Source organism: Meles meles, chromosome 17, assembly GCF_922984935.1.
Source record: "Meles meles chromosome 17, mMelMel3.1 paternal haplotype, whole genome shotgun sequence".
Taxonomy (NCBI): Eukaryota; Metazoa; Chordata; class Mammalia; order Carnivora; family Mustelidae; genus Meles; species Meles meles.
Genome location: NC_060082.1, coordinates 58,157,913 through 58,180,294, shown reverse-complemented (window position 1 = coordinate 58,180,294; position 22,382 = coordinate 58,157,913). Strand labels below are relative to the sequence as shown.

Genomic DNA, 22,382 nt, shown 5'->3' with positions numbered 1-22,382 from the left:
CAACACATAGCTACTTCTAACACCCATACTCACTAAAAGGAATAATATTAAACTATAAGTCAGTGAAAGAAAATTTTCTATTGTTTAGGGGGCTAGTCTTGGAGAAGCAATTAGCAGCTTACCAATATGAGTAAGATCCCTTAGAAACATACCATATCACCATGGACGGGACTGGGGGAGATTATGCTGAGTGAAATTAAGTCAAGCAGAGAGGGTCAATTATCATATGGTTTCACTTACTTATGAAGCATAAGGAGTAACACGGAGGACACCGGGAGATTGAGAGGAGAAGTGAGGGGAAAGTTGGAGGGGGAGACAAACCATGAGAAACTGTGGACTCAGAAACAAACAGGGTTTTGGAGGGGAGGGTGGTGGGGTGTTGGGTGAGCCTGGTGGTGGGGATTAAGGAGGGCACATATTGCACGGAGCACTGGGTGTGGTACATAACAATGAATTTTGGAAGACTGAAAAGAAATAAAATCAAATGAAAAAGAAAAAGAAAAATATGGTTCCATTGTCAATTAAGCTTGAAAACTGCTATATAATATCCACCCTGCTTAGAGATTGGAGGTAACTCAGTTTGCTAAAAAGCTCTGCATGAGAGAAACTTGTATAGCTTAGTTAACAGTTTTCTGTGATTGTTACTGCCATCCTTTGCGAAGTCAGGTTGGTATACATGGACTCCACTATAGCTATATGCTTTCTTTCCTTCATCTGATCTTTCAATGAGAGTGGGTTTAGCAAACAAATTCATGATCATTCCCACTGACAGAAAACTAGAGCGCTAAGATTGATGGGTGAGCCACAACTTTGGTAGAAGAGTTCTCACTTGGTATTAAAAGTTGAGAAGGCTGACAGATGCCCTCATTTGACCGGCTATGTAGGCAGGAATGGACCACAAGTATGAAGAGGTCTCTGAGAAAGCACTCTGGTCCTGTTCAAAACATGAGCATCTTCGAGGACTGCTCCTAGCAGACGAAGGCTGAGACCATCTGGACCAAAAGATCTTAAGAGCATATTTGATTCAATACTCATAAGTACAAGAAATTCCATAACTCCTTTGGTATGTTCTGAGCATCTCAGTCTCCTGGTGGCTTCCCAGGGTGAAGTAACTACAAAATGTACCCCCAGGTAATGAACCTATTGATCTATTAGATGACATTCCTGAGAATTAAACATCTAAATTTTGGAGAGTTCTGTCGAAACAACTTTAGGTCTTTAGCATAATTAATACTGCACTCCTATTTCTCAACTGTAATTACAAACGAGATAGTATGTTTCTTAAAGCTATTCCTAAATCACTGCAGGAAAACACCAGAGAACGTACTTATCTTCCCATTTGCTTCAGGAAAAAGATATTCATTCTTTTCATCTAAAAACCAAGTCACGCCTACCCAAATATAGAAAGTGATCATGCCACTTAAAACTGGCCGATAGCACAGTGTCAAGGTACAGCCTACTTCATATCTTACTATGATATTAAAAACCATGTTTTTAAAACAGTATTATTTAAGACAGTAATTATTAAAAACCATGTTTTAAAACAGTAATTAAAACAGCGTTTACTGTTCAGCATCACCATTGCATCTTACCATACAGCTCACTAACAGAAGCGCACCACAGAAAAGGCTTACAAAGCAATCTCTTAAATCACCACATTTGACACTGCAGCAAAACCTCCCGATCTACAAGAGCATTGGGCATTATCTAAACTGTACAAACTTTGACTTTGATCTAGACCTCAACAGCACGTGCTCGCTTCGGCAGCACATATACTAGACCTCAACAGCACATAATAAATCTGCCAGTTTTTCAAAGACAACCTCCCAGATTTACATTTTCCTCTTTTCTTCCCTTACTGCGATGCAGGATGTAATTAAGATTTTGTCCACAATATTGGCTGTAATGTTTGCTGTTCTGGAAGTTGAACATTATCAATGATTCACAGTAAGCACAAAATAGCATGAAAGACAAACGAAATTAAAATACTGCATTAAGACACAAAGACAATGGGGAAAAGACTTTTGGACGGAAAAAAAGAAATGAAGACATCTATAATGATTCCACGTGTCAGTACATACAGGACTCAGAAACCACTCTGGCAATCTCTATATTTTCATGTTCTATAGTACTTGAAGTGACTCAGAACAAAAACTGATTAAGTAAACCAGTAGCTCCCAATGGGGGTAACCCTAATCTTGAAGGTTGTTGGGGAAATGTATGGGGGGCATCCTTATTTGTTAGGACGCCTGGAGAAAGACATGGGCCCTGAGTGGCCAGGAACCAGAGATGGTGGGCATCCGTGTGGGATAGTTCCATACAATGAAGAATCAATCCATCTGGGTGCCTGGGTGGCTCAGTCAGTTAAGTGTCCAGCTCTTGATTTCAGCTCAGGTCATGGTCTCAGGGTGGTGGGATCAAAGCCCCACATCAGCATCTGCGCTTAGCAGGAAATCTCCTTAAGGATTCTCTCTCTGCCCCTCTCACTGCTTGCATACTCTAAGAAGTAAAAAATAAATTAATTTTAAAAAAAGAATTAATTGTTCCAAACCGAAGATGACTTTTAAATGTCCAATCAAACATTCTATAGAAGGGACAAAGTTATTTCCAAATTATCCGAGCCTGGAACTAAGCCTCCTTTCATATATAAAAACAAAGACCTTGTTTTTACACAGCCTTGATAGCACTGAATTTTCTAGGTAAATCAAGGGATGGATGCATTTTAAGAACTTTAGCTAAAGTTATCTAGTATTTTATAAAAGCACATCACTGAAGGCAACACCACCTATGGTATTTGAGGTACCTAACAATAACAACATGTTTTCTGATCCTACATTTTGTACTTCCTTTTCCAAGGTGACTTTGTGTAGATGAAAATATCTGACTTTTAAGTATGTCTTCTAGTCTACTCTTGCCTGAGCATCTATATACAAAATATGTATTATTTTTGTTGTGTTCAGCACTGGATATTATTTGTAAGGGATGAATTGCTAAATTCTACTCCTGAAACCAATACTACACTATATGTTAACTAGAATTTAAATAAAAATTTGAAAAGATAAAATATATATAAAATATATATATAAAAACCTATTTTTTAAGTTATTTTCATTTTTTTCTCCTTTACATTCAAGTTATAACATTACACTGATACTGACTTTTAAAAATATAAAACTAGTTAGATGGTCTTAACTATGGTACTTCATTTCAAGAGAGTAGAGAGGACAAAAATGTAATTATTATGTAAAAGGGTAGAGGGGCACCTGGGTGGCTCAGTCGGCTGAGCGTCTAATCTTGATTCGCACTCGGGTCATGATCTCAGGGTCCTGGGATCGAGCCTGGCATTGGGGTCTGCACTCAGCACAGAGTCTGCTTGAGATTCTCTCTCCCTCTCCCTCTCCCATTGCCCCTCCCCTACTCGCAAGCTCTTTCTAGCTCTCTCTAAAATAAATAAGTACTTAAAAAAAAGGACAGAGTTAGGTCTGGGAGAGATGAAAACCGCAAATCTGGAAGAATGCTGCACAGGCATACGCAGCACGTACACATAAAAATAAACACTTAAATTTACAGCCGGGGAGACTGAAGAGATTCTGGCGGCAGTGACAAGATGGGCTCAGGCGTCCAAATTCTTTTTAATCACCACAAAGGATTCCATATGTAACTAAGATTGAATAACCACTGATCTAGACTAAATTAAAAAGGAGGCCATTGTACATACTAAATAGAAGGAACAAAAAAACATACCATCCTATACTTATTAAACTATTAGTAGAACTCTAAGTTTCTCTTTTTTTTTTTCTTTTTAGAAAAAAAGAGAGAGAGCTCATGTGCGAGTAGGGGAAGGGGGAGGGAGAGAGAGAGCAGGCTGCAGCCAATGTGGAGTCTAACATGGGGCTCAGTCCCACGACCCTGGGACCATGACCTGCGCCGAAATCAAGAGTCGGACACTCCACTAACTGAGCCACTCAGGTGCCACCTAAGCCTTCTGAAAGATGTTTGGTAATGAACATCAAAATTCTTTTTTTATTTTATTTTATTTATTTATTTGACAGAGAGAGAGAGAGATGCGAGAGAGGGAATACAAGCAGGATGCAGAGAGGGAACACAAGCAGAGGGAGTGGGAGAGGGCGAAGCAGGCTTCTCTCTGAGCAAGGAGCCCAATGTGGGGCTCAATCCCAGGACCTGGGTATCATGACGTGAGCTGAAGGCAGATGCTTAATGACTGAGCCACCCAGGCGCCCCATGAACATCAAAATTCTTAATGTGCATATTGTTGGCATATAAATAATGTTTATAATGCACTTAATCCTCACAAATGTAACTGCTTTACAGTAAAAGTGTGAGAATGCTCCTCATACATTTGTTTACAAAACTGAACAATTGGTAATAATTTTTTGTTTTTTCTAAAAAAAAAAGCTATTTTGCCTTTCTCCTTATGCTTTCCCAATCTGTTTGAATTTTCTATAAATACCATGTTATTATATTTATAAATAATAGCAAATATAATTACCTTTCTTATGTCTAACAACTGTGACTTAGGGAGAAGTATTTTTACGTGAAAGAGAAAGAAAAATTACCATTCAATAAAGACTTTTAATATTTTGGAAAACCTGCTTATAACTCAAAGAATGGTTTAAATGTATTAATTTTTAAACGTTAATGAATGCTTCAATGAAATCTTCTGTAATGCAAAGATTTATTCAGTAAACTGTTTTATCAGGTTAGCTTCGTTCATGTCTGGTTTTAAAAACAAGTGTACAACCAGGGCACCTGGGTAGCTCACTCAGCTAAGCGTCCAACTCTTAATTCTAGCTCAGGTCATGATCTCAGGGTCCTGGCATTGAGGCCCAAGAAGGGCTCCACATTCAGCATGGAGTTGGCTTGAGACTCTCTCTTCCTCTGACCCTCCTCCTGCTTGGCACTCTCACTCTCTCTAAATAAATTAAAAAAAAAAAAATCTTCAAAAAAAATAAATAAGTGGGGCACCTGGGTGGCTCAGTTGTTAAGCATCTGCCTTTGGCTCAGGTCATGATCCCAGGGTCCTGGGATCAAGGCCTGTTTCGGGCTCCCTGCTCAGCAGGAAGCCTGCTTCTCCCTCTCCCACTACCCTTGCTTGTGTTCCCTCTCTCGCTGTGTCTCTCTCTGTCAAATAAATAAAATATTTTAAAAAAATAAACATAATAATAATAAATAAATGAGTGTACTACCAATGAGGTACATCTTGCATGTACAGGTGTTCAATGGTGTTATGATCTTTTTACCATGTAGTCATGATTCATTCCACTCACAAACAATACTGACAGAGATTTTCTATGAGCGTAACTTGGGATAGTTGAGTTGCCAAGAAACTTGAACGAAAGAAAAGAGACCCAACAGTTATCCAGTCCATCACAAACCATTTAAGAGCAAATTAACGGCATCTCCCTGTTCATGCCTCAGAAGTAGTCCAGTGCCGAACTGCAGGCTGACAGATAGCATGAAGGTCTAAAAAGCTGGAATCTGGAATAAGAGAACTGGAAGGCCAAGCCGGGAGTCTCAGATGACTGACAGGTATTGATTAAAATCCCACATAAAATCTCCTCAGAGCATGCAAGAGACCTAGTAATAGACATTAGACTTACCACTTTCTCAAAGCTTACTGAATGCTGTATCATAAGAGAAGGAGTGCCTTCCCACTAGCCTTAATCAAATTAGACAGATAGAGCCAAATACAAAGATGGAGTGAGGCAGGAGAATTAGCACAGGGCATCAAGTTGACAGAAGAAACAAGAAAAAAAGTGTTATTTCTTCAAAAAATGAAGTTACAGTCTCCTTGCTAACTGAGGAACCATATAATAAACAATAATATTAGTGCCCCAAAGTAAGCCAGTGATCGTCTAATGCACGATTCAGGTCAAATCCATTCTGCTGCCTGCTTTTATAAAGTTTTATGGAAACATAGCCACGCTTACAATTTACGCTCCTTCTGACAACAGAGTTGAGTAGTTCTGACAAATATATAGCCCACAATGCCTAAAATATTTATTATCTAGACCACTACACAAGAGTTTGGCAACCTTGATTTAATGACAGATCATATGAAGATGGAATGATGTAATTGATGTATTTTAGCCAGAAAGACTAAGTAACTCAATTACTCCTATAGATATCCAATCTTCTTTGAAAGAAACTTCCATGCTGGATTAATCAGAAAGTCAGCACCGAGTTCCAGCAGAACATGGCGATTGTAGCTCCCTGGTACAAGTAATTATCAAGTTTTTAACTTCCAAAGTGTATTAGGAGGGCCATCAATGAATGAGGAGTTCAAGGTTATGTCCTTAAGTCAGAAAGTGGGGGTAAGACAGGCTGCACAAACAGGGCAGTGGAGGCCACGTCAAAGGGCAGTTAACCACAAAGTCTTTTCCGAGAGGGCAGGCAGCCTACCAAGCAGATATCCAGCAAGGATCTGGCATCAAAGAGTATGTATCGGGCATAGAAGGGGATTGAGAAGTAGCATTATAAAGAGAGACTTAACCAAAAGTATGCATGTCAGACAGCCTGAAAACACCTCCTTGCTTTTAGGATGATTTTGAGTAAGCAGAGGAGTGTCAAAATGGAGAATCTGGCTAAATTTGATGCTAATATTTCTGATGCAGAGATTTGCTTCAGCCTTCGTGACCCCCTCTTACCCTCCTAGGATGGCTTCCCTGACAGCAGTCTCATTCTTTGAGGCGCTGAGAGGCTGTGACCCCTTTATTGTATAGAGAAGGAAAGGAAATCCATGCACATTTAAAGAGTCTGCAGTAAGCAATAATTTTTCTAAAGATTTATTTATTTGTGGGAAGGGAAGAGAGAAAGAAAGGGCAGAGTTGAGGGGAGGAGCAGAGGAAGAGGGAGAATCTCACGCAGCCCGATGTGGGGCTCAATCCCAGGACCCTGAGATCATGACCTGAGCCGAAAACAAGAGTCGGGACATTTAACCAACTGCACTGCCCAAGCACCCCTGCAGTGATCAATATTTTTAAAACACCTTCTTGAGATACAATTTATATTACAATAAAATGTGCCAATGTTAAGAGTACAGATTGATGAGTTTTGACAAATACATACAGACATCCTTGTAACAACACCAAAACTAAGCTATCGACTATCATTACCACCCCCACCCCCAAACAAAGTTCCTTTGTTTGCTTTACATCCAAGCCCTCCAACCCAGGTAAGCAGTGATGTGGTCTCCATCATTAGACACTACTTGTGCGTATTCTAGAACAGCAAACAGCACTGCCTCTTCTAATATGGCTCTATTCCTTCAGTATGATGTTTCTGAGATACACTTGTGTTGCTGCATTTTTCAGTGGTTTGTTCTTTTTCATGGCTGAGTAATTGTGTGTGTGTGTGTGTGTTTGTGTGTGTGTGTGTGTTCTACCTAGGAGCAGAACTTGCTGGTTTATGTGGTTAAGTGTACATTGAACATTTCAGAACCTACCCAACTTTTCCAAAGCACATGTACCGCTTTACAATCTTCCCAGCAGAGCCTGAGGTTCCAGTTTCTCCACACCCGGACTACACTTGGTATAGTCAGTACTTTGCGCTTCAGACTGTCTAGTGGGTGGGTATGTAAAGAAACCTCATGTGGTTTTAATTTCATTTGTCTGATGACTAATGATGTGCAGCATTTTTAATGTTTATCTTACTGAAAGGGCCATTCAAATTAAACCCATTTTACTGTGATGTCTTACTTCCGAGTTGGAAACATTTTATATTAAGTTATGGATACAACTCCTTAGCCAATTCTTGGAAACAGCAAAGATCTCAGCAGGGAGTATGTCTGTGATAAGCAAATTAACCAATAATTTTGCACCAGGGCCTAGAAAAGTTCTAGTGTTGACCCTAATGTTTGCTAAGTAAACCAGTGGATAGACGGACCAGAAGACCTTCTGATCTTCACTAACTAGTCTCACCTCCAACTCCTATTTTTTTCCTGTATTTATTTTTTTTTAACTTAATTTTTTGGAGTTTTAAATTTGAGAGGATGGTATAGAGAGGATGGTACAGAGGATGCCCATATACTGACTACCCCACATGCACAGCCACCTGTATTATTATCAATATCCCCACCAGATGGTACATATATTACAACGATGAACCTACAGTGACACATCATTATCACCCAAAGTCCCTGGTGAACAGTGGGGTCCATTCTACAGGTCTGGACACATGTACAGTAATGACTGCCCACCATTTTCAAACTCCTTTTTTTTTTTTTTTAAAGATTTTATTTATTTATTTGACAGAGAGAGAGATCACAAGTAGGCAGAGAGGCAGGCAGAAAGAGAGGAGGAAGCAGGCTCCCTGCAGAGCAGAGAGCCCGATGCGGGGCTCGATCCCAGAACCCTGAGATCATGACCTGAGCCGAAGGCAGCGGCTCAATCCACTGAGCCACCCAGGCGCCCCTCAAACTCCTTTTCATTCCTCTAACATGACAAGTTTGTTCCTGCTTCAGTTCTTTACATCTGCTGTTCCTTCTATGTAAAAAATCTGTTCTGGAGCTTTCCATGGCTGGCTACGTTTGGCAATTAGATCCCAGGTCAAATGTCACGTCTACAGTAAGTCCTTCTGTAATCACCTTTTCAAAGGTGAGCTCCTGCGTGTCTAAAGGACACTCACTCACATAACTGTGGGCATTTGTCATTATCTGTCTCTCCTGCATCCATAATATAAGCTTTAGGAACACCACTGTAGCAATGGATGTTAACTAAACTTACTATAATGATCATTTCACAACATATACATATATCACATCATTATGTTACGTACCTAAAATGAAAACAATGTTGTAGTACAATTATATTTCAACTAAAAAAATAAAACAGATTAAAGACAATGTTTCAAAAAATAATTCCAACCAGAGAGTATCACTGACCAATGTACTCATTCATTCCCCTAACCAATAATGTTACATCTGCATCAGGAAATAATAATGTACCCCCTGAATGAGCCTGGTCATCTAACCACAGAAATAGCCAATTAAACCAATCATTAAGATAATTTCTGTGTGAAAAAGGAGGGACACAAAATAGTCGCAGTAGTTTAGGAAAGTAGGGAGCGACATTTAATCTGGGTTATAAAGGATAAGTAGAAGGAGTTCAATAGGTATTGGGTCAGGTCTGGGTCCAAGCCCAAAGACTCACGTAGCCAAAGGCTCAGAAGTAAAACTGTAGTAAAATCCACAGCTTGAATTTCATTCTGAGGAAGAGGGCCAGAGTTTTCTGCTGGGGAGTGATGGGTCATGCTCACGCTCTGGCTCCCGGCTAGGAAGGAGAAAAGGATGTGGCAGGACGGCACAGACCACAGTCAACGTAGCAGAGAGGTCAGAGGAACATCCACGTGAGTGTTGGTGGAGAAACGAAGACAGAAGGGAACCAATTTAGATCATAAGTAGTAAAATCAGCAGGACATGTTGATTAACTAGGCATGGGGCCAAGAAAGGATATAAACTGAAGATGATTCCAGCCTGGCAACTCAGACTACTGGGTGGTTGGTGAATTATTCACTGCGGTTGAAGATCGAAAACAAATGCTGGTTTGGGCAGAGATTGTGCACTGAGGTCCTGCTATAAGGCATTTGAGATATGGGTGTACCACCAAAGTAGAGGCTCCCCATAGGGTATGGGTCTGGTCTTTGAGACAAAGGAGAAGACTAGAGATGGAGTTTCAAGAATGATTAATGGACAGATGCCAACTGAAGTCATAGGAGCAGATGGAACCACTCAGCAGGTGAATGCAAAGTGAGCAAAGACAAGCTTAGAGCCCTAGACATTTGTAGAACCCAAAAACTTAAACATGATCAAAGAATTTCAACCCACATAAGATTCACATTTCTAAAGATGTCTATAATTATTAATATAAAATAGAGCCTCTCCCTGCTAATAAAGTACTTTTTAAATTTTTTTTAAAAGATTTTATTTATCTACTTGACAGAGAGCGCACAAGTAGGCAGAGAGGCAGGCAGAGAGAGAGGGGGAAGCAGGCCCCCTCCTGAGCAGACAGCCCTATGCGGGGCTTGATCCCAGGACCCTGAGATTATGACTTGAGCCGAAGGCAGCTGCTCAACCAAGTGAGCCACGCACGTGCCCCAAAAGTACTTTTTTTAAAATACAGTACTTTTTAAAAACTATATAAATTGTAATTTGGTACAGTACCCAGCTGCTTATTTTGTTCAGCAATTAATTCAATTAGAAATATAGGTATTATGAATCAAGTTAAACCCAGAAGACATAAAACAATATTAATGAATTTTCTTGAAATTGGTTTACTTCTTAGCAATATTGCAAATTTGGAGCATTTTTTTTTTTAAAAAGGATTTTATTTATTTCAGAGAGAGAGAGAGCATAGACACACACAGGCATGAGCACGAGGAGGGGCAGAAGGAGAAGCAAATTCCCTGCTGAGCAGGGAGCCCGATGTGGAACTTGATACCAGGACCCCGAGATCACAACCTGAGCTGAAGGCAAATGCTAAACGGACTGATCCACCCAGGGGCCCCTGAGCATGCTTCTTTAAAAGAAAACTTAGCCCACCCCTCCTCTTTCATTTCAAAATCACGTACGATGTTCCGGTTATATAGAAATCAGACTGGTTCCCATATATAAGCCCTCTATCACATTATATGGCACATCATAATAAAGTATCCACAGAGGAATTACAAGCCCACTGATGACAAAGTATTTTCCAGGGTAAGAAACAGTACTGAACATAACAGTCAATATATACATGTATGTGAACACTAGGTATGAAGGGCAGACGTACAGTGTAATGTGTATCCTCCACTCACAAAACAAACACAGGAATTACCTCTGGAAAACAGAAATAGTAATGGGCAAGGAAACTGGAAGAAACATTCACTCCTCTTACTTTATTTTCTGTTTAAAAAGTAAATGTGAAAAACAGTAACACTGAAACCAGCCTTATGGGCGTGAGGGACATCATACCTCCTAACACCTCAATAGCCTCTCACACAACTCACTGATGCCATGGCCCCACACATCAAATGCTAAGCTAATGAACCAAAGTTACGTCCCTCCAGGGCAAACCTATTATAGATTTTGTGCTACAAATTCACATCCTCTATGTCAATTTCCATTCCGAGGGCATTTGCCTCCTGTTCATTACTGTTCATAGTTCGCTTTGTCCGTTTAATTTTGTGCTGCTTTGTAGGAATCCACAATAATTACAATGTTTAATTCTGAACCTGAAGGGTGAGCTAAACAGAGCAGTTTAAATGCATATGTTCTGGCCAATCTTTGACTCCCATCCACCTCTACACACCCTCATCCCCGTCACACACACAAGCATGCACTAGTTGGCTTATATGTGGTATCTTTCATCTTAGGAGCTTTTTTCCCATTACTTTCTACAGTATATCTGATGATGACATTATTATTGATGCTACAGTAAACAGCTAATATATGTGGTCAAAGTACAAGCACTACGATGAATCAAAATGACATACCCACCCACCAAACTCCCTCAACACATTCTAATCAGATAATGGGTTTTTTTTTTCCTTGAGTATACTACAAAGGAGGAGGAAGCAACACTGGAGGAAAAAAACATTCATAAAAAAAGGGGAAAATAAAAGTAAATGTTTAGCACATTAAAACTGGAAAGGAAGGTCATCCAGAAGATATATGTAATTTGTTGGTTCTAGATATATTCTTCTTAATTTGAAGTTCCTTGAAATAAAGTTCAGTTTCACATGAATAAGATCGATAACATCACCATAAAATAGTCTACCGAGAATTTATCTTGTAGGAAAAAGCATGGCTTTGTTTTCATAATTTGCTTTTCCTTATTACTAATGATCTTACATAAATCTGGTATCGTTCTATGACAGAATTTTTGCTTTATAAAATGAGGCAAAAATAATCCAATTATTTTTCACATTCCCTATTTTTATTAGGAAAGTGTTACTTGGAACCTTCTATTTTAGTATTTTTTGTTTTGTGTTCCTTGGGATAGGGTTGCACCCTTATCAAAAACAAAACAAAAGCCAAGAAAAATGTGAATACAATAGGAAACAGAAAACTACAACTAATCAGAATGTTAGAACAGAAATAAAATTGGGGTTTAGAAGTGAAATTAGAACTGGATCCAAATTCCAGGGCCTATTCGGTAGACGATGTTTGGCACTTTACTTTCAATTCTGTAGCTCAGTCCCCTGACTGGTAAAATGAGTGTAATCGTAGCAAACTCCCAAGGTTCATGTAAGAGTAAACAGAATAAAATAGTACCTGATACACAGTAGATATCTCATAAATATTAGCTCTTATCAGTAGTACAGATTAGGAAACTGAGGCCAAGAGAGTTTTCATGCTTTCTTTGGAATAATTTAACAAGCTAATGGCTTATTAATAGTCATTAGAACTTGGGTCCTCTGATTAATTTGTATGTTTAGGTTTCTGACTTCTTTAAGAAATTATTTTCATAGGAGAAAGCTAGAGAGCAAAACTCCCTCAGAGAAGCACGCCTAGATGTGATAAAAAGGAAAAAGGTGTCCGCATAGACACACACACAGACACACACACCTCAAAATAAGAAACAAAAAGGATGGGTGGAAGGTTGAGAGCAAGTGACACAGACACAAAACCTCCAATTAGCACTTTTTATTATGATGCAATTCATTACAGCGTAATTACATTTCTTATGAAATGATTAATCATAAGGTTAGAAGAAAAGGTGATGTTGAATTTTAATTATACACCCCTTAAAGAATTTCGAAGACATTAACAACATACTCTCACAGACTCTGTCAGTCGTCGTAAATTACTCTTGGAAGGCAATTCGGTACCATCTTTAAAAATTCAAAATCACGTGTCCTTTTACTCATCAGTACAGCTGGGAAGAATTTATCCTACAATTAATTTGTGAAGGTGTGCAGAAATGTGCACAAAAAGATGCTTGGCCCATTACTGACAATACCAAATACTGAGAAAAGGTTAAGGATTCATTAACGAAGAAGTAACAACTGTGTTGCATTGACGCAATAGAATCAGTGGGATGACATCAGAAGTTCCTCTAGACAGGTTCTAAAATGAAAAGGAGAATTTAGGTCTATAAGAATAACCAATCTCTGTTTTTCTAAACAAAGAGTATAAATATGTGAATGTGTTAGGAGGAGAAAACCCTGCAAAGACACAAGAAACTAGGTATCTCTGGACAATGGGACTGAGGTCAAGAGGACAAAAAGATATGAGCGAACAATTTTTTCCTGATACATGGATATTACATATTAATATGTAGATAGATATCATAGAAATGATATACATATTCATATACATATGGTATCAATAGTATCATTTACATTATTAATATACATTATTAATTTTTAAATAAAGGAAAAAGTTAAAATAAAATCAAAGTTAAAATAAATCAAAGATTGTAAAGAAGCAGAAACAGGCCAATGGGCATAATGGAGCACAAATGAAGAGCAGAGAACTTGAAGGCTTCACTTCTAGAGAGGTGAACATTTTATTTATTTATTGCAGAGAGAGAACGTGAAAGAGAGAGACAGAGCAAGGAGTGAGGAACAGAAAGATGGGGACAAGCAGGTTCCGCACTGAGCTGGGAGCCCAACACAGGGATGGATCTCAAGACCCTGAGATCATGACTTGAGCCATATGAGCCACCCAGGTGCCCCTGTAGCTGAACATTCTTACCTGACACTTAGCACTACAGTATTTTGCAACTCGGCATTGAGAACATCGCATCAGCTTTTCCTTCCTGTTTAAAAAAAAAAAAAAATTCACGTTAGGAAATGAGGGAGAACCACATTTGAAGAAAGAAACATAAATCAGCATACTGATGCCAATACGTTCTGCTCACACCATCTGCATGCTCCCGAAAGACCTAAATTTTCGTGTTGATGAACATCTTCTTTCCTCTTCAATGTGAGACGGGGACATGATAGCTGATGGTCTTTCTTTTAATTGTGGTGAATATATATAACATAATATTTACCACTTTAAATATTTTTTTTAATATTTTATTTATTTGATAGAAATCACAACTAGGCAGAGAGGCAGGCAGAGAGAGAAGAGGAAGCAGGCTCCCCGCAGAGCAGAGAGCCCGATGCGGGGCTCGATCCCAGGACCCTGAGATCATGACCCAAGCCGAAGGCAGAGGCTCTAACCCAATGAGCCACCCAGGCGCCCCGACTTTAAATATTTTTAAATATATACTTCAGTGTGTTAAAAAAGAGAAGTCAAGGCCCACAGTGGAGTCACTTTTTCTAAGGCCCCAAACTTAACTACAGTGTTGGCCCCCCAAAAATGAACTCTTAAACCAGTCAATCAGGTATTACTAGTTAGGTAATTTGCTTGGTGGAGCCCAGCTTTCCCCTAAGGAAAATGACTCACGCTTTCACCAACTATAATTTTCCTGTTCCTACTTTCTTCTGCCTATAGACGCCTTCCATTTTGTACAGCATCTCAGGGCCACTTTCTATCTGATACATCAGATGCTGCCCAAATCATGACCCACTGAACAAAGCCAGTAAGATCTTTAAACTTTACTCAGTTGAATTTTGTTGTTGTTTTTTTTTTTTTTTTTTTAATTTATTTATTTGACAGAGAGAGAGATCACAAGTAGGCAGAGAGGCAGGCAGAGAGAGAGGAGGAAGCAGTCTCCCTGCAGAGCAGAGAGCCCGATGCGGGGCTCGATCCCAGGACCCTGAGATCATGACCTGAGCCGAAGGCAGCGGCCTAATCCACTGAGCCACCCAGGCGCCCCGAATTTTGTTTTTTAACAAATGGCATTAAGCACATTCACACTGTTCTGCACCATCACGACCATTAATGTTCTAATAAAAAATAAATTAAAAAATAAAATTAAAATAAAAATAAAATCAAAAATAAATAAATTATAAATTTACTATAATAAATTATAAATAAGTAAAAAATAAATTAAAATCAAAGATTCCCATTGAGACCAAAAACTTTACTACAGAGAGATTTTATTTTTTTTTAAGATTTTATTTATTTGATAGAGATATCACAGGTAAGTGGAGAGGCAGGCAGAGAGAGAGAGGAGGAAGCAGGCTCCCCACTAAGCAGAGAGCCCAATGCGAGGCTCAATCCCAGGACCCTGGGATCATGACCCGAGCCGAAGGCAGAGGCTTAATCCACTGAGCCACCCAGGTGCCCCATACAGAGAGATTTTAAACTCTCCAGATGAAACACAGAATCCAGTCCCATCAACTAGTTGAAGTATTCTATGCTCTTCAGATAGAAATACTTATCATATAGTTTAATTATGAGTATACTCCTTCTGGAAGGTGATTTTAAAATTTCATTAAATCCAGTTACACATGCTGAATTGAGATGCTCAAAAGTTACATCCCCTTAAATCACTGGTATAATAAAAAAGCAAAAATGAAGAACAAGTTGAATTATAAAATAAAAAGAATAAGTGTGATGATAAAAAAAATAGTGGCAAACAAAAGGCAGGAAGCACTGTGGATAAACAGAGGGTTCCCAAGAGCACAAGTCAAACTGTGAAGTTAATATTAAAGACAAAACAAGAACAAATTGTTCTAAGCACATCTAATGTGCCAGGTACTCTTCACAGATTTTTACATCTATGATTTACACTTACTTTCAAACACTCCTAAAAGTAAACAATCTTATTAGTCATTTTCAAGAGATAAAAAGTGAAGAGAAGTGCAAACAAGGTGGCAAGGATACTGAAAGGGAAAGAAGAGAATCCCAACGATAACTGGAACCTAAACATACCAGGTACTTCACTTCTGGGACAGCAAGGGTCAGACATAGAACATAAAACGGGGGGCGGGGGGTGGGGCAGTTAAAATCTAAGTAAAGCCAAAATGCCTCCCAACCCGAAGTATAGAATTGTAGCTGTCACATATCAACACCCCATGCGACAATCCAAATCAAGCAATCTGGCCTTCAAGTTCTTGCTTTGACCATCACATCATGTAACTGCTCTTGGATAAAACTGGATATGAACAAAATCCACCATGGGGCACCTAGGCAGCAAAGCTGGTTAAACAAAGGACTCCTGGTTTTGGCTCAGGTTGTGATCTCAGGGTCACGCGACCCAGTGCCAGGTCAGCGTCTGCACTCAGCACAGAGTCTGCTTCCGATTCTCTCTCCCCATCTGTCCCTCCCACTCATGCTCTCTCTCTCTCCCCAAAATAAATAAACCATTTACAAAAAAATCCACCCATAAGCTGTTTATGCTTATTTACATGCTTCAAACAAAAGGACATACAAAGGAGGATAAACACAGTACACCAGGCAAATATTAAGAGAAACAGCCTGTGTAACCACATCAATTTCAGATTTAAAAAGGACTTTATGGTTAAAGATCTTGGTAGAGATGAATAAGGTCAATCCTCAATGATAAGAGACTCCAATCCCCATGTGCAGGTACCTAGTGACAAATACATCCCGTCTCAAAATATATAAAGAACAAGTAACAGATCTGAAGGAATAATGACCAACACAGTAAGTTAATATATGTAAGGCCCTTCCAATGTGTCTGGAGTACAGTAAGTACCAACAGTACTGGTTATACCTATAGAGAGATACAAAGTTTTTGCAGGAATTCGCAGACCACGCAGATAAAGAATAAGGAGCTCTGTAACTTATTTGATCTCCTGCAGTACACAGACCCTTATACCTGATACATGAAGTAGACTCAGACACTCCTTTTAAGCACCCACTGATCATTTACAAAAAGTGCTCAGAAAGTAGACCACAGAGTAAATCCCAAAGAATCAACATCATATAGATCATTTTTTCCAATCATAAAGGAATTAAATTAGAAATGAGTAACAAAAAGAAACCCAGAGAAATATATGCATGAAAATATAAAAGCATGTTTTTATGGAATTTAAGGATCAAAGAAGAATGATCATAAAATTAGAAAATATGTATTTTTTGTTAAATAGACTCCACAGACAACGTGGAGAACAAACTCACAGCCCTAAGATCAAGAGTCTTACGTTCTACTAACTGAGCCATCCAGGTGTCCCAAAAATATGAGATTAAATGATGAAAAAAATATCAAAACTTATGAGATAAAGCAAACATCATACTTACAGAGACATTTGTAACTTCAAACGGTTACATTAAAAAGAAAAACTGAGGGGCATCTGGGTGGCTCAACTTGTTAAGTGTCCAACTCCTGATTTCGGCTTGAGTCATGATCTCAGGGTCACAGGATTAAGCCCTGTGTGGGGCCTCCGTGCTCAGCGGGATCTCTCTCCTTCTCCTTCTACTCCTCTCCCACCCCTCCCTCAAATAAATAAATAAACCTTTTTTTTTTTTAAGATTTTATTTATTTATTTGACAGACAGAGATCACAAGTAGGCAGAGAGGCAGGCAGAGAGAGAGGGAAGCAGGCTCCCCACGGAGCAGAGAAACCGACACGGGGCTCGATCCCAGGAGTCTGGGATTATGACCTGAGCCGAAGGCAGAGGCTCAACCCACTGAGCTACCCAGGTGCCCCAATAAATAAATCTTTTTTAAAAATGAAGAAAAACTGAAAATCAATGAGCTAAACATAGAAAAAGGAATTTAAATGTAAAAAGTGCAGAAAAGGAAGGAAAGCAGGAAATTACACAAATCAACAAAACGAAATAGAACACAATGGCATAACAGAGAGGACAGACAACATGAACAAATGTCTTGCAAGACTACATAGAAGGAAGATTACAAATAAATAACAAAATGGAATGGAACTCAAGATTCAGGAGACTGAAAAAGAAACAGGAGAGAATTCCGACAAAATGGCAGCACTGGTATAATTTTCGAATCTTCTTAAGTCTCCCCATAAAAAATGACAGTGCAAGTAAGACAGCAAACCTGAGTATCACTCTCCATCCTCGGAAACACCCTCAACAAACCCAAAATATGAACGCGGAGAGGAAACCACTACCAGATCTGAGACTTAAATCAATATATTGGGGGGGTGGAGCTGGGTTCCCAGTAAGCCTCAAAACAAAAGAGGCCCCAATCTGCCAAAAGATACCCAGTGTGTCCAGCCCACTTGAGAACAGGTAGCCAAAAGGGGGAGAGGATGCTTTGGACAGGAACGTTCGTGAAGATGAATCACTGGGGTTCCCCAGAATGCCATCTTCCTCATACCTGGCTCCTCAAATTTTCCCTCATCTCCCTTTTTCTGGTGTAAGTTATTCAGAGGCAATTTCTTTTGCAAATTAAAATCCCCAGATGTATAAAGTGTTTCTTCTCTATTTTAAAAATTAATGAGCAAAATCAAGATACCTCAGAAGGTCAGTGAACAAGTTAGCACATCAAACTGTATCCTCTCCCTCCCATAGCTACCAACCCAGAACTTTACTGAATTTTAACACAGAATGTTGGCACAGTAAATACCAAGATTAGTCTAAGTACCTAAATAATTTAATCATTGTTTTGATGTGTGAAGGAACTCCTTAACATGAGTTATTTAAACGTTCCAAGTTATTTTTACCTATCAAAGAACTAAACAAATTTAAGTTCTCAAGTTTCAAAAAAAAAGGTCAACTGAATCCAAGAAAAAAGTTGTGTGTATTTGATCAGAAACCCACTGAGCCTTGGTAAAGATACTGCTTCTCTCTCAGGAATAAGATTCGGAGCAGAACATCCCATGAAGCAAATTCCAGCACTGCAAAGGAGAATGAGTTAAATGAGATTCCTTCCAATACTCAAAATGATTTGGTTCTGCTTCTCTCGTACACCCAACAAATATAAACTATATTTGAAGATAACAAAAGTTGTGCACAGTCTAAGGCAAATTACAGTGGTCTCCGAGGCACAGAGAAGTAATGAATATACAATTTTCACAGATTGCAGAAACATCCTGCTTGCAAAATGATTAGCTCAAAGTCCAAATGGACTTTGTGAACGAAAAGCAATCTGCCCGTTCCCACCACTCATGCTTTCCTCTCTCAAATAAATAAATAAAATCTTAAAAAGAAAAGAAAAGAAAAGCAATATAAGGAAGTAGGTTAGCAATGTATCAGTAAGAGGAAATGATTAGTTTTTTTTAACCTCTTTCACCCTCTCCGCTTAAGAGATAAATAGTATTCTACCCCCAAATAGGAGAAGATATTAAAATTATTTTACACCAAAATCAGTGTTATCTTTAGCTCTACCCACCAAAACAGCAAAAAGGAATCCACTATCACTTATTCATGCAAACTGTGATATGCTATAGAATAGTGTCAAATCACAAAAAATTCTTAAGTTGCTCAGTAGTTCCAGATAGTGTGGTTATTGAGCAAAACAAGTTAAGTTCTCTCTTCCAAGTAAAGGCTGGGCCATAATGAGTTTTGCCAAGGGCAAAGGCAACAGAAATGTGGAAAGGAAATGAAAACAGAGCAAAATTACTTATTTGTCCAGTATACAAATTAAGAAGTTATATATGAATACAAGAGAAACCACTGTCTCTGAAAAATAAAACTAAAGAAAAAAAGATTGGCTCCTTCAAATCATAATAATTGGGGTAGTATTTAAGGGACTGTCTCTCTGTCCTTGGTTATCAGCAGGGGAAAGTATCCCAGGGTTTAAAACTCTGCCCTAAATTAATATGGGCAGGTGCCAGGCAAAGGAAAAGACGTTTCCTGGAAAGGATATAGAAAACAAATTCTAGTGACTCAAATTCCCAGCTAGGGCTGGCACCTGCAGAATCCATTTTAAACTTTGTGTAGAGGAAACAATGTATCACAACACATTCATAAATAGTATGCTTAGTACACAGGCAATATGTCTTGATCCCCTGGAAGTCTCCCAGTGTGCCTTGCAGAGAATCTCTCTTTCAACCGCCACCTGTACACTCACTATTGGCCAGTCTGGCTCAGGCAAAGGCTCAGGAACCACAAGAAAGTTGCCATCCAAAGCAACTCATCCAGACAGAGCACAGCCCTGTACGATCAGAAGCAAACCAGAGCCTACTGTGTGTTTTTGCACCTCTTCTTCTGAGTTGAAGATCTGTGCCCAGAAATCTTTTGCACACCTCTGTGCTTTTTCAAGGACCAAAATTTAGCTTGTGACTGATCACTGTGACCTTTGAGAAGAAATGTGAGCTAAGAAAAAGAACAGAGCTCATTAGGTAGAGCATGCATCAATTACACTTGCTAAAGAAAGAGGAGTGACCATGGGATTTCTGATGGAGTACCCCTACCTTAATACAAGGCTTAAGGAAGATTTTCCGATAACAATTTCTATGAAAATATTCCTTCACACAATTAAGACATTAGATTCTCCGTGGAATATGAGGAATACAGACTGTCTTAAAAATAAAGAGCTCCTTTTTTTAAAAAAGGCAAAAACCAAAATAAGTGAATGAAGCCTAAATGTGTTTTAAAACAAAGATACCACAGAAATAATATTCTTTGAAGAATTTTTATGTTTAGGGGCGCCTGGGTAGCTCAGTGGGTTAAAGCCTCTGCTTTCGGCTCAGGTCGTGATCTCAGGGTCCTAGGATCAAGCCCCGCATCGGGCTCTCTACTCAGTGGGAAGCCTGCTTCCCTCTTTCTTTCTGCCTGCCTCTCTGCCTACTTGTGATTTCTGTCAAATAAATAAATAAAATTTTTTTTTTTTAAAAAAAGAATTTTTATGTTCAAAGAAAAAGGGGAGGGGCACCTGGGTGGCTCAGTGGGTTGAGGCCTCTGCCTTCGGCTCAGGTCATGATCTCGGGGGCCTGGGATTAAGCCCCGCATCAGGTTCTCTGTTCGGTGGGGAATCTGCCTCCCCCTCTCTGCCTACCTCTCTGCGTACTTGTGATCTCTGTCTGTCAAATAAATAAATAAAATCTTAAAAAAAAAAAAAAAAGAGGGACGCCTGGGTTAAAGCCTCTGCCTTCAGCTTGGATTGTGGTCCCACGGTCCTAAGATCAAACCCCGCATCGGGCTCTCTACTCAGCGGGGGGCCTGCTTCCCCCTCTCTCTCTGTCTGCCTCTCTGACTACTTGAGATCTCTGTCTGTCAAATAAATAAATAAAATCCTTTTAATAAATAAATACACAAATAAGAGAATTTTTGTTTGTACATATCATTGCAAGCTCAGAATCCTGACTTGTTAAAAATGTTAATGTCAGGTACCTGAGGATTTGGCTGTTTCTCCATGGAAATTTCTGAAGCAAATGAAATTCTCCACCATAAAAAGAAGCTTATCCCAAATAAAGCCAAGCAATTCTATCCAAGCATAGTACAATTACTTTTACTCTGACCAAAGAAAATACACTGCAAAGTGCTAAGCATACAGAGCTCCTTTGGCATAAATATTCATAGTAATACAGAAAAAAAAAAATCTTCCATTTTTGTTTCCAGATGGTAATTATGTTGGTATGGGGCCCAAAGGCTTCTTTTAAAATTAAAGAGGATCACATCCAACATCCATTAACTATCAAATAGGCTTTTTTAAAGATTGATTGATTTATTTGAGAGAGGAGTGAGAAAGAGCACAAGCAGGGGGAGAGACAGAGGGACAGGGAGAAGCAGACTCCCCGCTGACCAGGAAGCCTACACTGGCTCCACACTGGGCTCGATCCCAGGACCCTGGGATCATGACCTGAGGCGAATACAGATGCTTAACCTACTGAGCCACCCAGGTGCCCCTCAAATAATTTTTAATACAAAATAACAGATGCAGTCAAAATAACACAGACTCCTAATACAGGAAGGCAGAATTGGTTTGGATTCATGTTTCTACATCACTTATCACTTTATTTCAGATTTCTAACATTCAAAGTACAAAACAAGAAAAGGTAACGGTTAATAGTTCAGGGAAAAAAATGAATCTATGATCCACAGGCACTATACCTTCCTGGGCAAAACACAAACAACTGGAACCCATATTAGCGCTTAGAAAAAAAGCACAGCAAAGTATCTGAGCCAAATTAGTCAAGAGAGGCAGACCATCTGACTTGGCTATTTCCCTTCCTACTCTTTTCCGGCTCCTAAATTAAAGCTATTTATTGTACTTGGGGTGACAGTGCTACCTGATGAACAAAACTCCAACTGTTAATTCAACAAGTGCTCAGCGACAGGCCACCATGTGGACAGCACCCTGCAAAGTCCTGTGTTGATAAATGCAGAGAGGGTACAACGGTCATGCTCCAGGAACTTAAAATTAACAAGGACAGATCAACACATACCACTTGCAAAACAAGCCACAAGATAAAACCAAGTTTTGAGAAGAAGCACAGACTATAGGACCTGAGTTGAGATGAAGGAAAAGTCATATTCTGATACAGAGTGACTAAGAGAGGATGACAGGGCTGCTGTTAAGGAAAAGGGAAGTCCCCGTTACCTAAAAGGAGAAAGTTTGAGCAGTCCAGAGCTCAAAATAGGCACTACAAGTGCTATGGTCTGAATGT

The 22,382-nt window shown here is 39.3% G+C and overlaps 1 protein-coding gene across 1 annotated transcript in view; it reads right to left on the bottom strand.

The window, feature by feature from the left end:
• SMYD3 (SET and MYND domain containing 3) overlaps positions 1–22,382 on the bottom strand; it is a 699,109-nt gene that overhangs the window by 524,328 nt on the left and 152,399 nt on the right. The window contains exon 2 of the mRNA XM_045982186.1: positions 13,697–13,760. Coding sequence (XP_045838142.1) covers positions 13,697–13,760 — 64 coding nt within the window. The remainder of the gene's footprint in view (positions 1–13,696; positions 13,761–22,382) is intronic.